The 25,925-nt window shown below is 36.3% G+C and overlaps 2 protein-coding genes across 3 annotated transcripts in view; one reads left to right on the top strand and one right to left on the bottom strand.

The window, feature by feature from the left end:
* Positions 1 to 9,633: 9,633 nt before the first annotated feature.
* LOC144963514 (uncharacterized) lies at positions 9,634 to 13,240 on the bottom strand. Its single transcript, XM_078897588.1, has 3 exons — positions 12,700 to 13,240; positions 9,920 to 10,972; positions 9,634 to 9,659 (listed from the first exon to the last, which is right to left on the bottom strand). The coding sequence occupies exons 1-3, from the start codon at positions 13,100 to 13,102 to the stop codon at positions 9,634 to 9,636; spliced, it is 1,482 nt and encodes a 493-aa protein (XP_078753714.1). The 5' UTR covers positions 13,103 to 13,240.
* Positions 13,241 to 13,313: 73 nt separating this feature from the next.
* LOC144966096 (thioredoxin domain-containing protein 16-like) overlaps positions 13,314 to 25,925 on the top strand; it is a 73,277-nt gene continuing 60,665 nt past the window's right edge. The window contains exons 1-2 of one of the 2 annotated variants that reach the window (XM_078902173.1): positions 13,314 to 13,559; positions 24,190 to 24,436. In XM_078902173.1, the coding sequence (XP_078758299.1) occupies positions 13,554 to 13,559; positions 24,190 to 24,436 (253 nt within the window). In that variant the 5' untranslated portion in view covers positions 13,314 to 13,553. Of the gene's footprint in view, positions 13,560 to 19,691; positions 19,791 to 24,189; positions 24,437 to 25,925 lie in introns of those variants that run through there. The other variant, XM_078902182.1, reaches the window with a different exon arrangement.

The following is a 25,925-nucleotide window of genomic DNA, read 5'->3' as shown; positions in this document are numbered from 1 at the left end:
TGATGATGATGATGATGATGATGATGATGATGGTGATGATGATGATGATGGTGATGATGATGATGATGATGATGATGATGATGATGATGATGATGATGATGATGATGAGGTTAGTACTAATGAGTACGATGATATTTATTGTGTTGTGTTGTGTTGCGAATGGAAATGGACGATTATGATCCGTTATACGATGAAAACGATGCCGATGTGGATGATGATGATGATGATGATGATGGTGATGATGATGATGATGATGATGATGATGATGATGATGATGATGATGATGATGATGATGATGATGGTGATGATGATGATGATGATGATGATGATGATGATGATGATGAAGATGATGATGATGATGATGATGATGATGGTGGTGATGATGATGATGATGATGATGATGATGATGATGATGATGATGATGATGATGATGATGATGATGATGATGATGATGATGATGATGATGATGAAGATGATGATGATGATGATGATGATGATGATGATGATGATGATGACGATGCTGATGATGATGATGACGACAATGATAACGATGACGTGGATGACTATAACAATCACAATACCAACAATAATAACAAATACATTAACAAAAACAAAAACAATTACAAAACCAAACGTTGAATACTCTTCAACAGTCGTAACGTCACTTCCTTCCTAGTGACGCATGGTAACTTAGTAACACTGGCTCTAAACTATCGGAACAATGGCGGACGTCCGTATGAAATATTTCTCCGGCGAGCATAAAAGCGTATCCAGGGGGGGAAAAAACATAAATTTGATCATGTTTTGACTTTTACACATTCTGATCACAAGGCATATGAAAAGTTCTAGCCAGCATGAAAAATAAAAAGCAATGATTTTCTTTGTTTAGAACCAAGATGGCCGCCGTTGCCGGGCGGCGTGACATCAGGCTATTGAATCGTATTGCCGTACTCTGAAAACAAAAAGACGTATGTAGAATTTTGAACAGAAAACACTTCATCAATCATGATCGATTTTATCATCTTGGCAAAAATTCTCAGGTTTCAGAGATTTTGCCAAGATGAGAAGTCATTTTGATAGTTTTTGGCCTATTAAAAAAAAACAACAACAAAAACATGCTTTTCTCAGGATATTTCAGAAAAAGCTGTTTTATTGTTGTTGTTGTTGTTGTTTTTTTTTAAATTGTTATTATTTATTTGTTTTATTTTATTTATTTATTGTTATTTTGTGTGTGTTTGTCTCCGCTCCTTCACTATCAAGTAACGAGCGTCTAATTTTCCCAACTCACACCTCTAACTCACTAAAAGTCAGGACTTAATTTGGTAGAAATAATATAACATGTGTATCAGACGCATTGTGTTGCAACGTACCGATGTGTACATAGTTAGATTCGTGTAACACGAATTGTAATGATCTCATTGTTGTTATGGAAATTATCTCACTTCAATGCCAAGTATACACCTCCAGTGCTAAAATATTGAAAGACAGCCGGGGAGGCCTTCCAAAAGCTCCTACATCCCCAGTATTAATGTTCTAGTAGGGGGTTTGGGAGGGGATAAACTTTCTAAATTATTTTCAATAGTCTCCCCCCTCCCAAACCCTCTACTAAAACATTATAAAAAAAGTTTTCCCCCTCCCAAACCCTCTACAAGAACATTAATACTGGGGATGTAGGATCTTTCGGAAGGCCTCCCGACACCCGTTAGTGCTTTTGGAAATCAAACCTACATTTTGTCTGCAGAGTGAGGTCACCACAAATATGCCACAATACGATTCAATAGTCTGATGTCACGCCGCCTGGCAACGGCAGCCATCTTGGTTCTAAACAAAGAAAATCATTAATTTCTATTTTTCATGTTGGCTAGAACTTTTCATAATATGTCTTGTGATCAGAATGTGTAAAAGTCAAAACATGATCAAATGTATGTGCTTTTTTCCCTTCTGGATACCCTTTATGCTCACCGGAGAAATATTTCATAAGGGCGTCCGCCATTGTTCCGATAGTTTAGAGCCAGTGTTACTAAGTTACCATGCCTCATTAGGAAGGAAGTGACGTTACGACTGTTGAAGAGTATTCCGGTTTATGAAGTAACATTGTCGAATTTACAATCAAGGAAGGATAACTTAATAAAAATATTCACTTGTACCGAAATACACGAGTAATTTCCCATAACGATCCAAAAAATGGATTCCGTCTTTTCCCCGACTCGTATTATTATTATTATTATTATTATTATTATTATTATTATTATTATTATTATTATTATTATTATTATTATTATTATTATTATTGTTTTTATTATTATTATCGTCATCATCATCATCATCATCATCATCATCATCATTATCATCATCATCATTATCATCATCGTCATCATCATCATCATCATCATCATCATCATCATCATCATCATTATCATCATCATCATCCTTTACTTTTTTCTTGGTCCTGGCGGGGATCCTTAGCTGGGGGGGGGGGGACACACAATCAAAAGTATAGTACCTTCTTTCTTTTCTTTTCTTGAGCAATGATATTTTCTCCCTGTAAATCATCATATCTCTATAACGTACTATTATAGTTTCTGTTTTGAATATATTGTAGGCTACACCGTAACCATTTGAGCAATCCTTCATAGTGGGATTCTTTGCTTGTGCCTGGATGGGACTTTTAGGTTACTATGTCAAAATGGATACGTCGGTACCGAGATTGCCCTTGAAGTCTTCTGCAGGGTTGCCAGTAGTTGCCAGATTAATTTCAGGCATTCTGCCAACTGGATTTTTAAAAATCCGCCAAATACCACAAAAATCTGCCAAACCGTACTATTTATAGTACCCCCTTTGAAAACTCATCAGTTTTGTTAAACAAAAAATTCTCAAGGCCGATGTCATAATTATTTTTTTTTTCATTTCACAAGTTTTAAAAAACACTAATACATAAAAATTGCCATGGAAAACGTGGAAAATAAAATCTGCCAAATATCTGCCAAACAGCCAAACCGATTTTTCTCTGCCAGACGACTTCAAACTCTGCCAAAAAAGGACATTTGGCAGAAAATCTGCCAAATTGGCAACCCTGATCTTCTGTTCCCTTTTTGAACCAGTCCCCTTTGTCTTAACCCTCTTCCGCACTAGGACAGGACTGTCCCGGGACAGTCCTGTCCCAAATTTGTAACATATAGAATTTAGAGAGATCTTCGCACCTATTGGGACGGGACAAAACAGTCCCGTTGTGTCCCAAGCCGTTGTGAAATGCTACAAAATCAACGGGACAGGACTGTCCCAGTCCCGTGTTCATATCGTTTGTGATAGTAGAAAAATATAGCAGACTTCCGCACTAGGACAAAAAAGTCCCAGACTTGGCGGCGCCGTGTCAAAATTGAAATGCCTGTCTTTATTTTCTGCATCCCTACTACTACTACTACTACTACTACTACTACTACTACTACTACTACTACTACTACTACTATTTCTATTGTTGCTTCTGCTGTGGCTAATGCCACTAATATATTAATACCTACATCCCTTATATTTTGTATTTATTTCCAATTCCATTGTATTTATTTTCCAACAATAGTCCACACTTTATTTTAGTTCACTTTCTATACTGCATTACACAGTTCCTTCCCGCCTCCCCTCTTTTGACATAATTAAGTACGCACCTTTTATAAATTTCTATGGCTAGCACATTTCTATTGCTCTGTTTTAATTCGCGCTTCCTCACAAAGTAGCAAACAATTTCCTGCCCATCAATGTTGTTGTTTATGCATCTTAACAACGCCACTACCACATTATCTCATTCGTCTGTAGTTTTTAATTCATCATGTGTTGTTGATGAAGGGGAAACCCGAAACGTCCATTTTATCTGTTTTCGTATATTAAACCGAAGCTTACATTCAATTTCACAGTTATAATTTATTTATTTATTTCAATTCTGAATATAAAAAAGCAAGAACAATTCAAAAAATAATTCTATGTGATGAAGCCACGTACAGAAGGCATAGCAACATAAATATTTTCGGCAGGCTTCCTAAGTCGTGACGTAATCCTGCGCAGCAACGCATGGCAACAAACCGGCTGGCTCTAAACAGTCGAGAAAAATGGCTGACACGAACTCTATTTCCATCACCGCCCTTATGAAATACTTCTCCAATGAGCATAAAAGTGTGTCGAGAGGTCAAAACCATCATAAGTCAGGTCATGTTTTGACTTTCTCGTACTCGGATGGCATGATGTTCAGCAAAGTTCAAGCCAGCACGAAGAATAAAGAGTATTCTGTGAAGGTAAGTCGTTTCGTCTTCTCACTCTCAAATCTCACATCCCCGTAAAACGACTGTTGGACAATAATCAGTTTACTTTGAGTTTAGGCAGATTTAGTTTATCCAATGGAAAGATTTTACTGTTAACGTTCGATTTTAGTTAGAGAGAGAGAGAGAGAGAGAGAGAGAGAGAGAGAGAGAGAGAGAGAGAGAGAGAGAGAGAGTCATTGAGTCTTTGAGGTCTTGCTTCGCTAATTTTCGTTGCTATTGACTATAGTCTAGATACTACATACTATTTAGTATCGTATTGTAACCTTTATTATAATGCTCATATATGAGCATCACAATCACCAATCACGCTAGACATTTTATCTTACTTCATGTGGTAGGATAGGGGCAGCGTGGATCAGCAGTACGAAAAGGTACCGAGTTCTTTCACCCGCCGCTGCGCTGTGTGGCCTTGAGCAAGTCACCTCGCCCAAGCTCAATTTGCGGCGCTGCACCGCGGTTATTCCAGTCTTCCCTAGGAATAGACCCTAGAGATAAATTTCCTCTATGGGATGAATAAAGGGAATCTTATTTATTTATTTAGACCAGTGTTAGTCACGGTAAACTAAACTTCCTATTGGGTTAAGGTGTAATGTAAATGTTGCAGCTTGAAACTCGAAGAAATCAATAACATTGTGAAATTGAATGTGAACTTCAATTTAATATACGAAAACAGATAAAATGGACGTTTCGGGTTTCCCCTTTATCAACAAAGCAAGATGAATGAAAGAACCACTTAATTCTTTTAAATTGAGCTTTTATATAGCGTAATATCCACTAAATGTGCTCAAAGTGCTTTACAAGGGGTCCCTGGCCAACAGCATCATTTAACATGTAAGACGGGACATGATGCCTGTTAGGCGATATTACAATTTTTTCGGACAGAGACAACGCTGTTAACGGCCAGGTATTCATTTGACACCTGAGTACGGTGAGAGATTGTGAGTTAAGAGCCTTCTCCAAGGACTCAACTATGCGCCGAGCGAGACCCAAACCCAGGACCTTCTGATCTGAAAGCGAGTGTCATACCACACGACCACAACAGACGTTTTATTAGATTGTTTGTTTTTTGCCTATTGAGCATGGTCGCAGCTCTAAATTTGAATCTTTTATTCTTTTACTTCCACAGATCTATCTTGATGATGCCTTGGGTTGATTCAGTCCAAAACTAATTTGTCATATTTTATTTAACAATGGTAATGACATTGAACATACATTGATACAGCAATGCCATAATTTGTCATGTTTATCATGTAAAATCATGTATGGGTGACCTGCAAAACCATTATTTTGAATGGTGATTTGATGATGATGAACAAAATATGTGTGTTGTACAAAATAAATGGCAAAGCTAACAAAATGCAGTCTCCTTAATAAGAGGAGACTGGAGATTGACAAGTGCTGCAACTAATTGAAAAATAATATCAGATGTTTCTCTTAACATGGATGGAATATATGAGAGGATGTTAACATTTTTAGTCTTTCATTAGCCCTCTGAACATGAAGCAATTTCTTTTGTTAATAAAATCTCATTTCAGTAAATTTATTATGTAAAAAGGGAGGGATATTTACAGTTACTCCTTGAGGTAAAATATCTTGAATCAGGAAACCTTTATCTGCTAAAATTAAATCTCCAGGGCTTAAAATTAAAAGTTTTAGTAATCCACAATTTTGTACAATGACCTTATCCGAGACAGACCCTGGATAAAGTTTAGAAACAAAATTTATCACACCATTGGACTCATACCAACAAGAGCTTTAACAGAATTCATGGACCTAAAAGAAGAATAAGTTAACCGTTGTTTATCCATTTCTTTAGGAATAGCAATTTGGTCATCTGTACAATCATTGATCATTCTGCAATTTGGAAATCTTAAAAATGATGATGGAGCTGATAGTTTATTTTTATGTCTAGAAGGGCATGTAACCTTCATAACATTTGAAGCTTATGGCTTATGTAAAACATGAATAAAAGTTTGTATAATATTTGAAGAGTTTGTTTCCAAAGTGAGACATAAGTCAAATTCCTGTTTTGAGATATTTGACATTTAAATTTTTGACCAGTAGACAACGCAGATTACATAATTTGATTAATTGAAACAGTTATCCTCTTGCTCAACATCAGAACATAATTTTTTTTTTAAATCTATCTTTTTTTAAAATGTACTTTGTTATGATTTATAATTTCACTTTTTCTCCAAAATGAGACATATCCACCCAACAGATTTGTGCCAAAGTGAGACATATCCAATTTTGATCAAAATGGATGTAGTCACTCTCAAGATGTTGGTGTAAGTAAGACAGAAATACAGATTTACACCCAAGCAAAGTATGTGCTATAAGCCTACACACTAATGGCAACTCTCAGTATTCTTGATGCCTTGGGGCAGACACAGAAGTTTCTTCTCTAACCAAAGAATGCAAGCTAAGCTATTTGATCATTAGATGAAATCTACTCTCATGACAGTGGTAAAGCAGCCATAGGAAATATGGGGCAACAAAAAATTGCTTATTGGCAAAAGATAGCGACAAAATATAAATTACTTGTCAGGGCTAAATTGGTCATCCTGGTTTGACACAGCATAGCATAGGTTTTTTTTCTGGACCCTTGTCAGTCTGGAGTCAGCAAATGGTTAGATGGATCTAATCCAGCAATTTGTACTCTACCATAGACTAGAGTCCTGGCTAAATGATAGCAAGCAATTTATGCTGTTAAGTTCCCTCTACAAGAAGAGGGAGGAAATTGTTTTTGTTTTGGAATGTTTAACAGCGCTTGCAACACTCTTAAGTCCTATAAGCGCCAGGGCTTTGTAATATTCAACAAAAGTCCTATCAAGAGCCAAGAAATGCCACAAAATCGTCTGATATAGCACAGAACAGCAAGATGGTAGTGATAGATCAGGGAGAAAAGGAGGGCCTACCAGTAGCACCCAACCAACTCCCGCAGACTAGTTTCGATAACCAGTTTAAGTACAGTCACTGGATGAAAATTAACCCAAGACCAATCATAAACATACGTATTGTAGTTAATTGTTCCATATGCTCTAGGAAATTTAACCCACAAACTGTGAACTGTGAGGGCCAATTTCAAGTCGACCTAACGTACGACTGTTGTCAGGATATGACTGTCGGTTCCATCAAGAGATCAGTAACTGCGATGCGACTTGAGTTTCTGGAGAAGCTCAAGTCGCATCGCAGTCACTCTCACAGAAAGCGATGGAAACAGCAGTCATATCCTAACAGTTGCAATGCTTCCTACCCCTTCAGTCATAAGCACCAGGGTACTTGTTAGGTTATGTTTAATGGGTACTGGCTCTTTAGGTCATAAGCGCCAGGGAAAAAGTAGGTGAATAGTAACACAATTTACTAGAAATAGAAAGACGAAACCTGTGCAAGGCCTCACAAAAGCCCAGACTCCTGTTGAATTTTTAATTCAGAAAAGTGAGTGGAGCAGGCACTTATGTTGGTAACAACAAGATATGAAGTGAGTAGAAAAGTACCAGAAGACAATAGAGAATAAAAAAATTTTTTTTTTTTTTTTTTTTTTTTCGCGGCGGTGGTGGGGTTTGAACCTGCGACCTTATTGGTACGACAACTCCGCCTAGCAGGTGAGAGCGTGGCTCTACCGTGTGAGCTATCCACGAACACAAAAATATTCGTTTCAAACCCAAAGTCATTTCTAGATCCCTCTCTCACCCACTTCTTGAGATCGCCGATTCGTTCGCCACCATCGCAAAGTAATTTTGACCAGCAGTTAAGCTTAATAGCCAATATTCTCATCACAAACATATAACATAGAAACGATTGAGACATTGAGTATGCTCCGGTGTATGGGGTGAATTTTTAATTCAGAAAAGTGAGTGGAGCAGGCACTTATGTTGGTAACAACAAGATATGAAGTGAGTAGAAAAGTGCCAGAAGACAATAGAGAATAACTCCAGGCGGAGTTGTCGTACCAATAAGGTCGCAGGTTCAAACCCCACCACCGCCGCGAAAAAAAAATTTTTTTATTCTCTATTGTCTTCTGGCACTTTTCTATAGACTCCTGGTTATAACTCTGTTGGGAGTCTACCAAAGTAATATAGCCAGCAGTCAATTAAATGCAAAGGAAGTTGATTAAGCTGAAAATACAACATACACTAACAGTAAATCCACTTACACTCCTCTTAATATTAAGATACAGAAGGGTATAAATGAGAACACCAATGTAAGTTTCCTCTTCAGCATAAGCATTCTCTATTGCATAATGCAGTCACAAGACAATGTGCATGAAAAGAAAACAAAAATAACTCAAAAATATATTTTATAAATTTAATGACATCAAAACATTTGAAAGATAAAAAACATGTCAAAGTCCACATCAACTACATGATGGGGAAAATCAAACCAAAGTAAAAAAAATAATCCTACTGAAAATTAAAAATGATACAATATCAAACGTGTGGTACTTGCAAAAAATACGGGACTTCTCAAACAAAACCCCTGAACATCCCCCCCCCCCCCCCCCCACCCATAAAAAAAAAAATGTTAAGCAGAAAACATGACTACACATCCAAACCACTTTTTAAAATAGAAAAGAGCCAAAAAATCCCTGCCTTCATGCAAATAAGGAGAAAAGCAGTTCCATTGCCAGTAAGCTGAATTAAAACTGGGGTGTATCAAAAGCTTAGCTTAAAGTTAAATAAGCAACAAAAAAATGTATGAATTCTAAGTCCAACAGTAAATAGACAATTTATGAAAGATGCGAAACTTTAGGGAATAAAAACTGATTGAAAAAAAAATACTATGCTAAATACCCCCCCCCCCCCCCCCCCCCCCCCCAAAAAAAAAACAAAAAAAAAAAAAAACTCTAGAAAACAAAACTGATGGATTAATTAAATTTAAAAGAATAGCCTGGTGTCAACAGCAATTAAAAAAAGGGAACGTAATTCAAAACCCAAAATTTTTGTGCTGATAAATTCACGTGTTGTTGAGGATAGCTAACTCTCAACATGCGCATGTGAGACTTTGGGTGTCGAATAACCTGGTGAAAAGATACACCTGAGTTTCGGGTGTCGAATAGCAATCCATTAAAAAAAAGACCTGTCAATCCACAGAGAGGGACATAATCACAAGATTTAAGTATGTAGTCAGACAGGTAGGCATTAAATGTATGAAATATGACAAAAATACCCAAAGGAAAACTTAAGCCAACCAAAACTGATTGAATAATTAAATGGTCTGGTGTAAACAGCCATTAAAAAAAACACCATACAGGACACAAAGCATAAGACTCATAAAAACAATGGATATGGAAAAGGGAATAAAAAATTATATAAACACAGTAAATCTAATCTTCATCAGATTCTGGATCCTCTGTAACAGAAGTTGATAGGAGCCAACTATCATACTGTGCCCTGACATCATTAATTACTGACACCAAGACTGTCCAATAAATTGCAAACGTCCGTCTTCTTTTCTTCTTTCACACAAGAAATATCTCCAATCACCTCAGGGACAAAGTCAACCCAACGCTTCCCCTTCTTCAGAATCGAATGTTCACAAAATGGTCCCTCATACACTGACTTAAAGCCAACTTTATCATTGTTAAATTGTAACACCCTGGCATCACTCACTCTGAAGCCCTTTTGAGTCTTTAAAAACGACGCCTACTTCTTTTTTATAGTCCTTCACAAACCAATCCTTTCCATACTGAAAAACAGTGCCATGTCTTTTTAAGATGTCAATGTATTCGGATGGCAGCAAAATAAGAGCTTTTTTCCTGATGTCCTGCTCAATACGTCCGAATACCCTGTCAGCTGGCAGATAACTGTGGCCACGAATTGGAAAAAAATATTGAACAGAACTATTTGGAATATGTCGTTTCCTGAATGAGTGCAGCATCGACACCATACTGAAATTTTTGTTTTGTCCAAAACACGAGTCAGAAAATAATCTGACTTTCCTGCCCTGAAAGCTTTCACCGAAACCAGTTAAAGCATGCTCAACTGCGGATGCAATGACATTTGAGTCTTTTTTATTCTGTGTCTCCATCCACGTATAAAGGAAAACATTCCTTAATGGAACAGACTGTCCTCGTCCTTCATGACGCACGACAGCAAAAACATACATATATAGCTGACGTGAATAATACGCCTGTCCAATCGAAGTTTTAGGGAGAACAAGGTTCTCCATTACATCAAAACATAGTGTTAATGAATCGTCAACGTTGTCCATTAAGTCATAAAATTTCCTGGCACGTCGCCTATGAAGCAAAAAAGCGACTGCCTTTGCTCGCTTTTGTGCTTCAGGTAAATCTTGGCGCAACTGAATCCGGAATCGCAGACAATCACTGCATATATCCTTGGCCGGGTGCCCAAAAGCCAGATTGAATCGATGCAAAAATATTGAATAATATAAGGCATAGGAAGCCTGTCGATGATTCTGCTCATTAAAGAGTTGGCGCATCTTGGCAACATTCATGTCACTGGGTAGATACTTCCGTCCAGGAGCTCCACGACGTGCATAATGGCTGGCTCTGCACGTGAATGTTTCAATATGAGAAACGATTGACTCTTTAAACTCAACCATCTCTGGGGTTTGTCTGCTGCCACCGCGACGCTCTTTTCTCGGTGCGCCTTCCTTAAGGAAATTATTTGCAAGACGACTGAGACGATCCTTCTTGACATCTGTAAGGATATAAAAAATAGAGGAAAGATGTTACATTGAGATAAAGGGGTATATGAAGAAAGTATCAAGCAAGAGAAATTATAATGTTATAGATGCCTACACACACAAGCTTCAATCCCCCACAACTTTTCCTTAGACACGAATAATAAAATCAAAATTCAAAACAGAAAAAGCATTTTTAAAATCTAGCTTGTGAGAACAAAAAAAAGTAAACAATAAAAAAAGACAATAACAAACGACTAAAACCACAGATAGGTAGTAAACCAATGAACTATGAGATGATGGATTGCGCCACGGGGCTGCAGAAACTTAAGTGAAAATTAAATTAGGTACTCATTTACTGTAAAGCACCCCCCCCCCCCCCCCCCCAAGCAGCCTCCTTAAGCTGTATGCCAATTGTGAAGGGAATTTTAATTAAGTTAAGGATAAGCTATTGTGTCCCCTCAAATCTTCATGCAATATGGCACACATGCTACCTTCCTTAAATGTGTGTCTATCTTTATACTTTATTATGAAAAAAAATGGCGACTTTTAGAAAAATAAACAATTTTTGACTTCACAATGACCTCTCAAAAGCTTTTTTAATAGCTTTGTCAATGCTCTTTAATCATAGAGCTGTGAGCGCTATATTTCATTCTGACTACAATCTCAACGTTAGTCACAATACGACTGTAGTTTCCATCGCTTTCTGCATAGTGTTGCGGTCTCTGATCGTCGCTCCACGATTTTATTTCTGGTTGTCTCTCCTCGACATCATTTCTTTAATTTATAAGCAAAACGTGCTGTTTAATTTTTGTCCGCAATTTGTAACAAATTTTTAACAAGTAATCCTAAATTTGTTACCAGTTATTACCTTGAAAACTGTAGCATCATGAAAACATTAAGACTATTACTATTAGCACTTCATTTTTGTTAACAAAATCTTTATCTACTACTATTACTATTATGAACATGATTCTTCTTCATATCAGTGGTCCAAACTACACAAGGTGAGATATAAAAAATATTCATTCATGCCACGTGGTGTGAATGTCCACTCACAACAGCAATAAAAAAGTATACCCCCCCCCCCCCCCCCCCCCCCCCATACCATGAAATGATTTTTATGGTATTTTATAGATAGAATGCGCTTGGCCAAGGAGTTCACAACATTGCCATCCGGAAGTATAACGGACCAACACACAAACTCTGTGTAACCATGAACTTTTATAGTCTGGTTAATACAGTTTAGTGAGAACAACTCACAAACGCGGATGGCAAAAACAATAACAAAGGCCCGAGTGACGTCATCTGCATACTATCTATAAACAATGCACTCATCTCGATGGCAGGACTTAGTACTCACCTTCCTACATTACATGGCTTTACTCTATGTTCATTATAAATAATGAAGACGTTACCATGTCCTAAGCTCTATTTAATTTTCTTTCTACTTTCACTTTAACTAAGACTAAGTCTAAGTGATCAATACGAAAATAGCGTAATCATTATCATAACATAAATAGTGATGCACTAGGCAATAAATCAGCAAAAAGAATAATTAAAACAGTGGAACAGAAGAAAGAGTGGGCACTAGATCCAAGTTGAGTGAGAACAAAGAAAAATAGGTTAGAGTTGAGTTAGAGTGTTTGATGTTGGATACGGATCAAAGTCAAAGTAAGATAACTGAATGAGAGAGCCTTTGCAATTCGATAATATTATAATAAAAAAGGAAATGACAACTTACTGAGGATGGACATGAAGGATGCTTTGCATACCGGCAATCTCCCGCTTGTTGAGGTGACCACATTGTATTTGATGGTAACATCACGGCCTCTTTTCCTCTCTGTTTCATCGATCCTGGCCCTTGAAGGAGCTGACACGTCCATCAAGGATATCAACATGCTGTTTTGGTCAGCATGGCTGCTCTGGGAGCAAAATGTCTCGAACATTTGGACGAGTGACTCTGGCTTCAGCTGATCTGCACAACACAAAGGAGTTGAAACGTGGTTGCAAGAAACAGTCGGAATGTAGCCTCCATTGGCCCGTCTCATCTTGCCTACTGTCTTGTATGCCCTAGCTGTTTCTTTCCTTTTCCTCCCTCGGTCTGTCCGCTGTGCAGTTTCGTTTATGTTATCAAAAACTTCCATTGTCTCTCAAAATTGAATAGTCGAAGTTAGGAGCGGTTAAAAATGTATGTTAATGGTGTTAGCGGTACGAAGTTGAACGAGTGAATGGTTATCTACGGTCTACGCCAATGGGCGCATCCATGATACCAGTTCCGGGCCAAAAACATAACGAATTACGACTGGTCAATATTAACACCATTCACGGTCTTTGATTGGCTCTGGTTATGTCTCATTTTGGAATAAAACATTGCAGTCCTATATCTCGTTTTGGAAAAAAAGTAGAATTAAATACACGTTTAATTAAAGTTATGTCGCGATTTGGACGGAAATATTTTTGAAAGGGCAAAGCTTTATCACCCATGAAGTGAATCTGAGCCGCTTCTCTCAATCCCTGAAAATGGCGTATGTCGCATTTTGGAAAAAACTCTTCATTTGTTATAGTACTTTCACTAACGCTAAACAATTGTGAAATATGAAGGTTAGTGTAGTTCTGTCTAAGTTTCATAAGTGTAATGAAAATTTGGTCTTTTAATGCAACTGTCTCTTCCTGAACTTCCCACCCACTATAATAAATAAGGTTACCTCTAAAGCACTCAACATATTGAACAATAATATCAAATATTTTAAAAGAATGTACACCTTTCTCCATTCGAAGAACTTTTTCTGTAAGGCTTGAAACAGTGTAAGTGCGTTGAATCTAACTAAGATGGGTTTTTTTAAGCTAGCTATTTCCTTATTTTTGTCTGTAATTTCTTGTTCTTGAATTAAATTTGTTGTTCTATTTAAAATATCCTCACTTGTTCTACAATCTGTTTTTTTTAAAGATGGAATCCTGTGATGATGGTGACGAGAGTTGAGATGATGATGAGGGAGAAGATAATGAGGATGATGATGAGGAGGAAAATAATGATGATGAGGAATCTGGTTTTTTTAAAGGTGGGACTTTGTGATGATGATGAAGAGAGTTGAGCTGATGATGATGATGATGATGATGATGATGATGATGATGATGATGGTGGTGGTGGTGGTGGTGGTGGACTTCTTGATGTTGGTGCCAATTGAGATGGGGTGGGAATTCCTTGTGTCACTTTTCTTTTCTTTCTTTCTGGCTCTGATGGAAACAATTTATTTTTATTTCTGTCAAACAATTCAGGGAGGTTGGCTTTGTCACCATCTCTGAAGTGACAAGAACACACTCTTGATGATGATATTGGATCTTTTGTCCTTTCTCCTGAAAAGAAAAGATTTTTTAAAAACCCAATAATTCTGTTGGGCATATTGGGTATATTATTTGATAAGTAGGCTACTTTGTTTTAGACTATCTTGTTTGACACCAGCTCAATGCATGATAAATCAAAGGTGTGCAAGAGTCTAGGTTACTGGTGGGTCTCTCGCCTGTCTTTTATGAAATCGCACATTCAGCAAAATGTCGCACTTCCTCATTACTTCTTTTGATGATTTTGACTAGGTATATAAAAATATGAATTCTTAAATTTACACAGTTAAAGTTGATCTTGGGGTTGAGTGTGGCAAGACTGGCGTTTTCTCTTTATTTCAGTCAGTACTGTCATTGACAGTGCGGTGATGGAAACTTTGGAGTGTCAACAATCGGGCACAGGTAAAGGAGAGAGGTCCCTGTCGCCATCTTGCTTTGTTCACACAGTTGCCACCTTGGCTGTTGGGGAGGGGAGGCATGGCAGAGAATCAGAGAAACTTTCCAAAAAAGAGGAAAGTATGTGTGTTTGTGTGTGTGTGTGTGTGTGTGTGTGTGTGTGTGTGAGAGAGCGAGAGAGAGAGAGAAATATCTGCGTGAGGGGGGAGAGGTTCCGTTATTTTATTTATTTATTTTCATTTTGCCATAAAGGTATCGAGTTTAAAGTAAGATTTTAACAAATATTTTCTTCTCTTTCTTCTATTTTTCTCCTTTTAAAAAAATTATCACTTATCAGTAGAACTGAACTCTCATTCAGTTTATCTATCAGCCTTAACATCAAAACGTGTAGATTGAGATATCATTTTTGCTTCAACTTCAATAAAAACCTAGTTTGGAATGTATTTTTATTTATAATTTCGTGCAATTGTACACTTTAATCATAAAATATAGGTCTACGTAAGCTAGAACTAGACCTAGATCTGGACTACGAACTATCAAATGTTCGACGAGGAGTGCGTGCTTACCTGACTAACACTTTTTCTTCAATTTTTTGTCTGCCTCTCATTTGGAAATCTGTAAAACTTGCAGGAGTGACTCTCTGACTGGTGCAGACAATCTGGTACAAAACACTGGACCATATTTAAGATAAAAATTGTTTTTTTGAGCGATTTTCCAATTATTCCTTTCCCGGACCAAGCACGGATTTTTTGTTTAGAGCCAGCCGATTCGTTGCTAGGCGGACGTGACGTCAGACTGTGGAATCCTATTTAAAAACGTATGTTTATAAATATAATTTAAGAAGTGTCACACTTTGTGACACAGCAGTAACGTGTCTAAAACCGGTCGCACATCTATTCGGTAACTTTGGGATCAATTATCTTGATCGTTATTTATTTCGGGAATTCTCAATGAAAATATTTTTAAGTAAATCCTTCTGAGCCACTTGGACTCATTGTAAAACAAATTAAGTCCTTTAGTGCCTTGTAGCCAATGGTGCAGGAGTTATTCCGGTTTCAATAGCGTGAAGCGGACAATCAACGTATTTGTTTGAAAACCTTTGAACGGGACGCTAGTCTGTAGTCTATCGCAGATTACTATCCCAGCTTGACAGGTTTACACCTGAATGGAGTGAGTGATGTGAGTAAATTTTCTTGCTCTAGAAAGTACAAGTTGGCTTCGGTCGGAATCGAGCACAGAACCTCTGAGTCCAGAGTACAACGCGCTAACCATAGGCCATCTTGCCTCCTAAGCTTATAAATCCGGAACTTATCCATGTTTCTGTGGCGTTGAGCAGACAGGTAACAGTTTAAAATTTAAAATAATAAAATTCATTTTTTCATCCCATAGGGGAAATTTTTCTCGAGGGTCTATTCCAAGGTAAGACTGGAATAACCCAGGCGTCAGCCGCAATGCAGCGCCGCAAATTTAGCTAGGACAAGGTATAACCAGGCGTCAGCCGCAGTGCAGCGCCGCAAATTGAGCTAGGCGAGGTGACTTACTCAACTGATGCCTTTCGGGTACGAAGCATGCTGACTTTCTATTATCCTCTTGAATGATGCTAGTCCGTCAAAGATTACTTTCATCAGCGAACTGGTACTCATTTGCACCTGGGTAAAATGAGGTGATTCCAAGAAAGTCATTTTAAGATAAGATCGGAGATCACCATAGAGTCTACGGAATTGACCCTTGAGCAATCTTTGGGTCATTAAAGGATGCACCCAATATTGTTTTCTCTTTCAATTTGTTCTTTTTTTCCACGTGGTAAAGCACAGAAATATGCAACCTCTATTTCATCCATTACTAGTAGTAGTAGTAGTATTAGTAGTAGTAGTAGTAGTAGTAGTAGTCGTAGTCGTAGTCGTAGTCGTGGTAGTGGTAGTGGTAGTGGTAGTAGTAGCAGTAGCAATAATATTACTCTTGGTATAAGAATATTTCATGATTATATAAATCTTATGTAAACAAATCCCATTGTACAGTGTAACAAATCATTATCGTCATGTCGTATCTTATGTTGATTCATAACATGTGAATTATTAGAGTTGCAATTGCCTACAAATAAACTTTTGAATCTTGTAAAAAAAAAAAAAATAATGCATTCGCGCAGGTGTGTCCTGGGACAGTCCTGTCCTAGTGCGGAACCCCTTTTGAATAGAAGTTTTCTCCAGTGGGACAGGACAAATTTGTCCCGGGACAGTTTTGTCCTAGTGCGGAAGGAGGGTTAGTTATTCCTTGGTGCTTTTAACTTCAGAGCACTTCCCCTTCCCTTTTCCTTGTGCCAAAATGACCTAATACTGTCTCAAACGCAGTAAGCAAAAACCTCTAAAAATCAAATCAAAAACTTTGAAAATGTCTCTCTTCTCCGCCAAACAATTTAATCTTTAAAACATTTTGATACGATCATCATTTTTTAATTTTAAGTTATCGTGCCCAATACTCAAATTAAGGAAGTAAAATAGTGTAGCTGCCATTCAATGTTTACCGACATGGAATTATGGAAAAGTAGACGAAGGTTCTCAAGAAAATACTGAATGAAAACGCATACGAAGTTCATGTCCAACATTTTAAACTACTAAAACTACAATATCATCCCATAAAATTACCAGAAAAAAAATCGATCAATACCCAGATTAGCGTTTGTCTGGCTTTCCCTCATTCCCTTAAAAAGAATTTTTTAAAAAATAATTTAAAAAGCTAAGCACTGCAACACTCACAAATAAGATGTATTTTTAAAAAAATTATGTTTGGCAATAAAAAAATTGAGATTGGCATTTTCGTATATTTTGACGTTCTAAATCGAATTCAGGTTGTCGTTATTGCCAGACATGTTTGCCGATAAAGAAAAACGATTATTAGCGGACACGTTTATCATGTTGGCAAGAAGATTTTATGCAAAATGCCAAACTATGCGTTAAAAATACCAAATATTCTGAAAAAATGCCACTAGTTATTTGTGTCCCAAATAAGTAAATATCAAGTGATATTTAACACAATATGAAAGTAAATAGTGTTCTAATGCACAATCCAGCTTTAAAAACAAAAACAAATGGATCAATGATATGTAAGTTTTTGACAATTTGAACTGGAAACGTCAAACTGTCAATTCGCCTTTTTTTTTTCAACCAGCAAGAAACTTGTTAATCATCAAATCGGTTCATAGTCCACCAACCATTAAAATTTTCACTAACTACCTAACTGTTAACTTTATTGATATTATTTTATTTCTATAATTTGTTCATTATGACCACAATTTTGGGGATATTGATGAGAATTTGTTTATTTCGCGGACGAATCCATAGGCCTAGGTATTGTTCGCCCCCAATCTACCATACATACCTGTATTATTTTTTTTTTCTTCGTGTCCGCAGCCTTTCCTGTCGTTCTCACACAAAACAATACAATTTATTATCACACTTCCACAAAAGTAGACCCAACAACATATTATCCGAATCAGAGATGAAAATATCTATCAAAACAAGGAAGCAAAGATGGTGGTAAATTATCTAGCTCATATATGAATTTTAAGACACACCTTTATCAGTGTCGATAGACAGCTCAATTGGATAGACCACCGTTCATTTCCCCCGCTCCCTCTCTTTTTTTTTTCTTTTCTTTTTGATTCCCAAATTAATGATGTTCATTGATTTCACTTTCGTTCTGAGCAGGAGTTTTTAAAAAATTAAATGGATTTTTTTATTTCTCCAATAATTGTTCAATTTTAATTCATTATATATTTTGCTCAAATTATTTTTGCTGTTCTGTTTTCCCCCCTCAAATATTTATTTATTTATTCATTTATTTATTTATTTCTTCTTCTTCTTCTTCTTCTTCTTCTTCTTCTTCTTCTTCTTCTTCTTCTTCTTCTTCTTCTTCTTCTTCTTCTTCTTCTTATTATTATTATTATTATTACTATTATTATTATTATTATTGTTATTATTATTATTATTATTATTATTATTATTATTATTATTATTATTATTATTATTATTATTATTATTACTATTATCATTATGCCCTACTCTATTTCCGAGGGAACTCGCTCTCTCTCTCTCTCTCTCTCTCTCTCTCTCTCTCTCTCTCTCTCTCTCTCTCTCTCTATCTATCTCTTTAAAATCATTTTGCTCTAAATCTTGGGATTGCTTTTGAGAGTTTTTTTTTTTTTTTTGTTTTTTGTTTTCTGGACCTTTATTTAAATTGCCATTGCCTCTAAATTCTAAAATGCAATCGGCGCTTAGCTTTCTGTGTTGTTTTTTTTTTTTTTAATTTTTAAAATTTGAGCGAGTCTATTCTTTTCTCCTTGATCCGTTGCTGAGCATGAACTTCTTAAAAATTTTTTTTTATTTTTAATTCTATCTGATAATTTCACTGCCCTATGAATTTGGTGGTTGTTTGTTTTTCAATGGGGGTGGGATGCAGGGACATTTATCATTTGCAACGATCTAAAAAAAAAAAAAGGGGGGGGGGGGGCGGAACCAGGATTCGAACCCACCGCGTCGATTCTGACATGCCTTCTAAGGCAGACGACTTAACCATTCTGCCATGACATCCACATGAATGTCGATGCATATTGTGTTTATAGTAACCTACTATCCATCGACTGATACATACTTATTTATATGTGCATTACGAAACGTTCCATATTCTGGGATGTGGATATAATATTATGTTGAAAAGAGCGGAGTTTCAAAAGTTTCTGTGTATAACCGTCCATCGTTATTGCCAGACAAGTGTCTGGCAATGATCACAGCGTAAATCCTGTTACTATTACTATTATACTTGTTTTTGCTCATTATTTTGGAAGATGAAACGACATTTTCATAATTATTTAAGTAATTCATTATGTTACTTTGATATGCATTGATTAGCTGATAAAGAATATTGTGCATGAAAAAATTTGGTATTTTCGATAAGCTTTAATTCACATCTTTTGCAAAATCAATCTGGCAATCCTGCAATCCATCCGCCCCTCCCTGAGTAATGAGATGTATTGATTATTAACTAGGCATCTAACAATAGGCTAGATCATTGACGAGGCATTCTGTCATTTGGAAGCATATGGTGAGTACTGAGTGTTGTCTTTTTTTTCACGAGGAGAAAAAGAATGCACGTTATATTGTGATTATGATTACATTTCAATTTCATTACATGACATTCATTTTCATCATAATGATTCACTGTCGTTCTAATAATAATAATAATATGATTTTATTTTTTTTTTGCTTTTTAGACTCATTCGTTGATTGTTTTGTTTTATGTACGCGTACGTAAGTGTCGGTCTGAATTACAAAATAATCAAGATTCTTAGTCCTTTTTTTTTATTTGCGGCATCGAGTCACGTTTGTCTCAATTACAAATTCATTCAAGTCGTATTTTTATCTGAGCCAGAAGCCAGAGTAAAATCATTCAAATCAGTTCAAGTTCAAATTTAAAGTAAGGTACATACTTCTTTTTAAAATTTGATATCTCCTGATCCTCAAAGAAAACACTCTCAATGTGTGAATTTTTACTTAAAAATTAAAATTTAATGGAAAATTATTTGTTTTTATTAACTGTCAGTCAAAAGTTATCAGCTACTAGACTTTAAAAATAGTTTTTGTTTAATTTTTATTTTAAAAAAAAATATTAGACCGTCTATATATGTTTTATTAACTTGTGCACATATGTTGACTCTAAATTAGTATTGAATTGAATTAAGGTTGATTATTTATAACAATAATGAACGATTTTAGATTAAATAAATAAATAAAAATCCCGTATTCAATGCTAAGGCAATTTTTTCCCTTTAGAGTATTTAGACTCAGGATCTGCTCCAGTGCAGCTCCAAATGGTGATCTAGAGTGAAGTAAATTGCTCAAGGCCACACATCACGAGAACAATCACACAAATTGACTTTGTACACAGTGGTTTCCATGAGTAAATCTGTCTTTCTGCCTAAATGCTGGGTTATTTCATTTTCTTCTTTCAAGTTCATCACATGGAATGCCAATCTTTCTAGCACATTTCGGCTATCACTCCTCTAAGCTTGGTGAGAAGTTGCCAGGCTTTGATTCCAGTAAGAGGAGACATTGGGTGGCTGCGAATCGGCTTTGGTCGAGGAGCTGCCTAACGGCAAGTGCGTTACATCCCTGGGGTCTTACTACCTGTCCAATATGTACCCGCTGTGGGCAGGAACCCGAGACGGCAGAGCATCTAGTTGAATGGTGTGTTGTGACGATGCTACCGGGCGGGTTCGCGACGGTGCACGAGTGCGGACCAGACTTTGCTGATTGGGTCGATCGTCATAACATAGTAGTGTGAAAACCATAAGAGGCTGCTGCCTATGTGCCCTTATCAGCAAGGTGTCCATCATTAATATTTGTCATATCATTCCACCGGTGAATCAAGCAGCTAAAATCAAAATATGTTATGATGTGCCGGCACGCAAGCGAGGTGTTGATTGTACAGTTCATTTTTAATTTGGTTAATATTATCAGTTGTGATTTTGTGGATATGGGAAAGGGGGTGAAAAGGGTGGGAGGGGGGGGGGGTAGGATCAAGCATGTAAGTAAGTAAACTTTAAAATATCGATGAGTGGTGATAAAAATAAGAAATCTAGTTACTGTTTTCATATAACCTGACATATTAATTAAATTATTGATTGGTAACATTTTGTAGGTGTCTGTTTTGTTGTATGTATAGTCTAAATACTGTGAAATAAAATTTAAAAAGTTGAAGTGATTTTTAAATTATGAACATAAAAAAACAAAAAACATCATTATACAAGATCATATTGAAAAGTTGTGTCTCCAAGGCCACTAAGGTGTCAATAAAGTTTACTCTGTTCTAGACAGGATGGTATGTCATTTATTTTTATAGTCGCCTTTCCGTTCAATGCAGAACCTACACTGTTAAGCACGTCGTTGAATGTCGTCAATGTGAGATCGAGCATCCTTGTCTCAACACCAAGAACATTTCACTTTCCACATCATCATCATTTTTGTGCGGTTATGTGGTCTGGTGGTATGACACTTGCTTTCAGATCGGAAGGTCCTGGGTTCGAGCCTCGCTCGGCGCATAGTTGAGTCCTTGGAGAAGGCTCTTTACTCACATTCTCTCACCGTACTCGGGTGTAAAATGAGTACCTGGCCGTTAACAGCGTTGTCTCTGTCCCAAAAATTTGTAATATCGCCTGACAGGCGTCATGTCTCGTCCTACATGTTATGTGTTGCTGTTGGCCAGGGACTCCTTGTAAAGCGCTTTGAGCACGTTTAGTGGATATTGCGCTATATAAAAGCTCACGTTTGTTTTTTTCATAGTTTCCTTTCAGAGCTTTGGAAAAAGGAAAAACTTGGATGGAGTGAAGTCAGGGCTGTATGGGGGATGTGGCAAGGTCTTAAGTCCCAAACTTAAGTATTAGACCTCGTCTTCCCCTAAAAAGTTCAAAGTTTTCTTGACCACAATAAAAGCTATGCTAACCATCTTTTGTGACTGGGAAGGAAGTTCCCCAACAAGGCACCCAGCCAGTTCAACAAGACTGTACAAACATTAAGAAACTTAAAGGAAGCTTTATGATGTTCAATCAAGGAGGCAAACTCATTAGCACGTTTGTGTATACACACCCAACAACCATGTCACAGTGCAGCATTCAACCAGATGCTCTGCAGTTTCAGCTTCCTTGCCACAATGTGTATCTATGGGATAGGTGGAAAGTCCTCATTGATGAAGCGTAGCCGCTGTTAGACAAGTCCTAAAATCTGTTTGCAGCCACCCAATGCCTTCTATTGCTGGTACAGAAGCCTAGCAAATCTCTTTCAGTTTTGAGAAGTCTATGTCCCCACACAAGTCTAATTCCATCTTGTATGTGCAAACACATCTGGAGTCGGAAAATATAAGTACAAGGTTTGCAGATACTTGTGCCAGTACCAGACAGTCATCTCCTTCAGGACATCAAGGGGCTGGATTGCTGCTATTATTGAGCACCATCGGCAAGCTCGTCCTTCTTCATCCGGACGTAGGGCAGGCAGTCTCCTTCGTGGGTTGCCAGTCCTAAAAGGGACTAGTGGGTGCTATAAGTAAAGCTTAGGGAGACAGTGATTTCATGTGACCTACAGCTGGAATCCTCGTCGCCACTATTATGTTACCAAAGGCAGTGCATACAAAGACTGACAGGGAAGACACTCATTGGTGGCCAATCAACAAGTTGTTTATTCAAAATCTATTAATCTTATACACAGACTTAGTAATATTTACATGGCAGTATAGGAATATACGTTATGTAATATAACGTCAATGCACATGTGTAGTTAACTAATGATACAAATATAATGTATTCTATTTTATATATTCAATTGTGACATTATTTCTAGTAATTAAATGTAATTCAGTGTATTATTCATGGAAGTAAAATATTAGTAATACAATTGCAAAGGGCAATAACTAAAAAATAATAATACAGCATAACAATAATCATCCGCTGAATTCCTGGATTTTGGGATTTTCTGTGAAATGTTCCGCTGTTTTTGCAGTGTCAAACCTTTTTCTATGAAAAGTACTCAGGTGGCTCCAAAGTAAACGGATGAAAAAAATCACCATCATGCCTTGTATCAAATTTTGACACCTGTGCTCAGTTGGGTAAATTTTAGTGACGCTCTTATTTTTATGACGTCAGTCTAGACACACAAGGCCATTGGTGTCCTTGGATGAACAGATGTTGGCTAGGGATTGGAAACAAAAAATAGAAAATCAATACATAACTCTTTCTCTCTCCCCCCACCACCCTCTCTCTTTTACCCATATTTCTATCTCAACCTTTCTTCTATCATCTTCATGTTGCTTTTTTAGAAGTCATCTTGTCATAGAAAGATTCAATTTTACAATCAGCAAGGGTGATGATCAACTCGGAAAGCAATTGTTAAAATTATTTTTAATTTACTATTTTTCCTTTGTTTAGATTTATCATCTCTTGATGTAGATAGCAGAATGATTAATATTGTGAGCCTTTTAAATTATTTTCTCGAAAGGACAATTCATTAGATATTTACAAAAGAAATATATTATATAATGTTACGTAACTACCATATTGTATTTGTAATTTTTGCATTTTGACTTCAGTTTGCCAGATGGAGTGATACATTTTCCTCCTTAATGACAAATTGCCATTATCATTATCATATTATCACTGAAAATAAAAATTTGTTTTATATTAAAGTAGTGTATGAAAAATTCAGGATTTAATAATCCAACATGTGAAGAATGAAATAAAATGGAAACTGGAACAAGGTTTAATATAAAACAAATTTGTATTTTGTCTGATGGCATATATATATATATATATATATATATATATATATATATATATATATATATATATATATATATATATATATATATTATATATATATATATATATATATATATATATATATATTGCTGTGCTTTCCCATTTTTTATTTCCTTTTATTGTTCAAAATATTTTCAGACATACTCTGTTGACCGTTCTGAACATCTGAAAAGATCATTTTGTATTACACTCATGGCTCATCCTGCGTTAGGTACTGGAGTTGGGAAATTCCTCCTTTGTTGCTGTGTTCTCAGTATCACATGTGGTTTGGATTTACCTCACTTAGAAAGCAAGTATTATCAACATGCTAAAGTACTTGATTCAAAAGACCGTGAATACTTGACGGTGTCGGATAAAATGTATGTTGTGTATTTCATACATGGAGGTAAGAAAACTATTTTTTGGATGCAATTTCTTATTATCAACATTTGACACGGGGGTTGCAGATTTTCTGTAGAATTAAAGAAATTACATAAATTTGTAAGCTCCTTAAATTTCTTAAATATAAAACACCTCTATACAACTTTTTAAAAATGTGTAGAACTTACTCTTTCTCATTATTCCAGCATGCTTCATAGCTCACTTTAGCTGTATTCTTATAAAATAGGTTTACAATGTTTCATTTTGTGCGTCTATGTGGTCTAGTGGTATGACACTCGCTTTCGGATCGGAAGGTCCTGTGTTCGAGCCTTGCGCGGCGCATAGTTGAGTCCTTGGAAAGGCTCTTTACTCACATTCTCTCACCGTACTCAGGTGTAAAATGAGTACCTGGCTGTTAACAGCTTTGTCTTTGTCCGAAAAATTATATCGCCTAACAGGCGTCATGTCCCGTCCTACATTTAAATGTTGCTGTTGGCCAGGGACCCCTTGTAAAGCGCTTTGAGCACGTTTAGTGGATATTGCGCTATATAAAGCTCAATAAAGCTCAAAGCTCAATTTTGTACCAGAGGATTTTGGACATTTCGTTTTCAGTCAGTCAGTGCACCACTGTGAAAGTTATGTAAACAATTTTCGTTTTTGAATCTGCAACCCTGCGTAAAATTAATAGTGTTTATTAAATTATCAAAGGAAAAAAGAATAATGACAAGTATTGAATTATAAGCTTCAATTTATTAGTCAAAGACAGATGATACTGCGGATGTTTCAGGTTTCCCTTTTATCAACAAAACAGGATGAATGAAACACTACAGACGAATAAGATAATTACAACGCCACTGTCACATTATCTCATTCGTCTCTAGTGTTTCTTTCTTCATCTTGTTTTGTTGATAAAGGGGCAGTATCTGTCTTCATCTAATAATTTGAAGCTTACAATTCAATACTTTGTTATTTTTTCCTTCGAGCTTCAAGCAGCAACATTTTCATTAAATTATAACAAAATGTTACTGTTCAAGTATGCCAACCTGTTACCTGACTGGAACACCCATCTTTTTTTTACCTCAGTCATGGGAGACACCGTATGTTTGTCGTTGCTTTGCCAATTTAGATTTATCTCCGTCTTTTAAATACGACAATAAACAGGTATAGGGATATTGACCTTAAAAAACAAAAAAAAAAAACAAAAAAAAACACCATAAATTAAAAAGTCAAAAAAAAAAAAAAACAAACAATAAAAACAAACCATAAATTAAAAAGTCAAAAAAAATTATTTTTTTTTAAATGGAACACCAATCTTAATTTTGCTAGAGATGTTGTTCACAGGAGGTCGGTACTTGTATATCATCTCAACCAAAGAAGAGAAAAAAAACCCCAAAAAACAAACAAGATTTTCGAATTATAAGTGGATTTGTTTATGATGATAAACCACTTCCAAATTCCTAGAGTAAAAATAATTGGATGTACACATTGGCTGAGAAGATTGTTCTCTTCTAATA

The sequence above is a fragment of the Berghia stephanieae genome, chromosome 1 (genome assembly GCF_034508935.2).
Source record: "Berghia stephanieae isolate SIO BIC M18660-M18661 chromosome 1, UCSD_Bste_1.3, whole genome shotgun sequence".
In the NCBI taxonomy this organism is placed as follows: domain Eukaryota; kingdom Metazoa; phylum Mollusca; class Gastropoda; order Nudibranchia; family Aeolidiidae; genus Berghia; species Berghia stephanieae.
The sequence above is the reverse complement of the archived record's forward strand: the minus strand, read 5'-3'. Positions and strand labels throughout refer to the sequence as shown.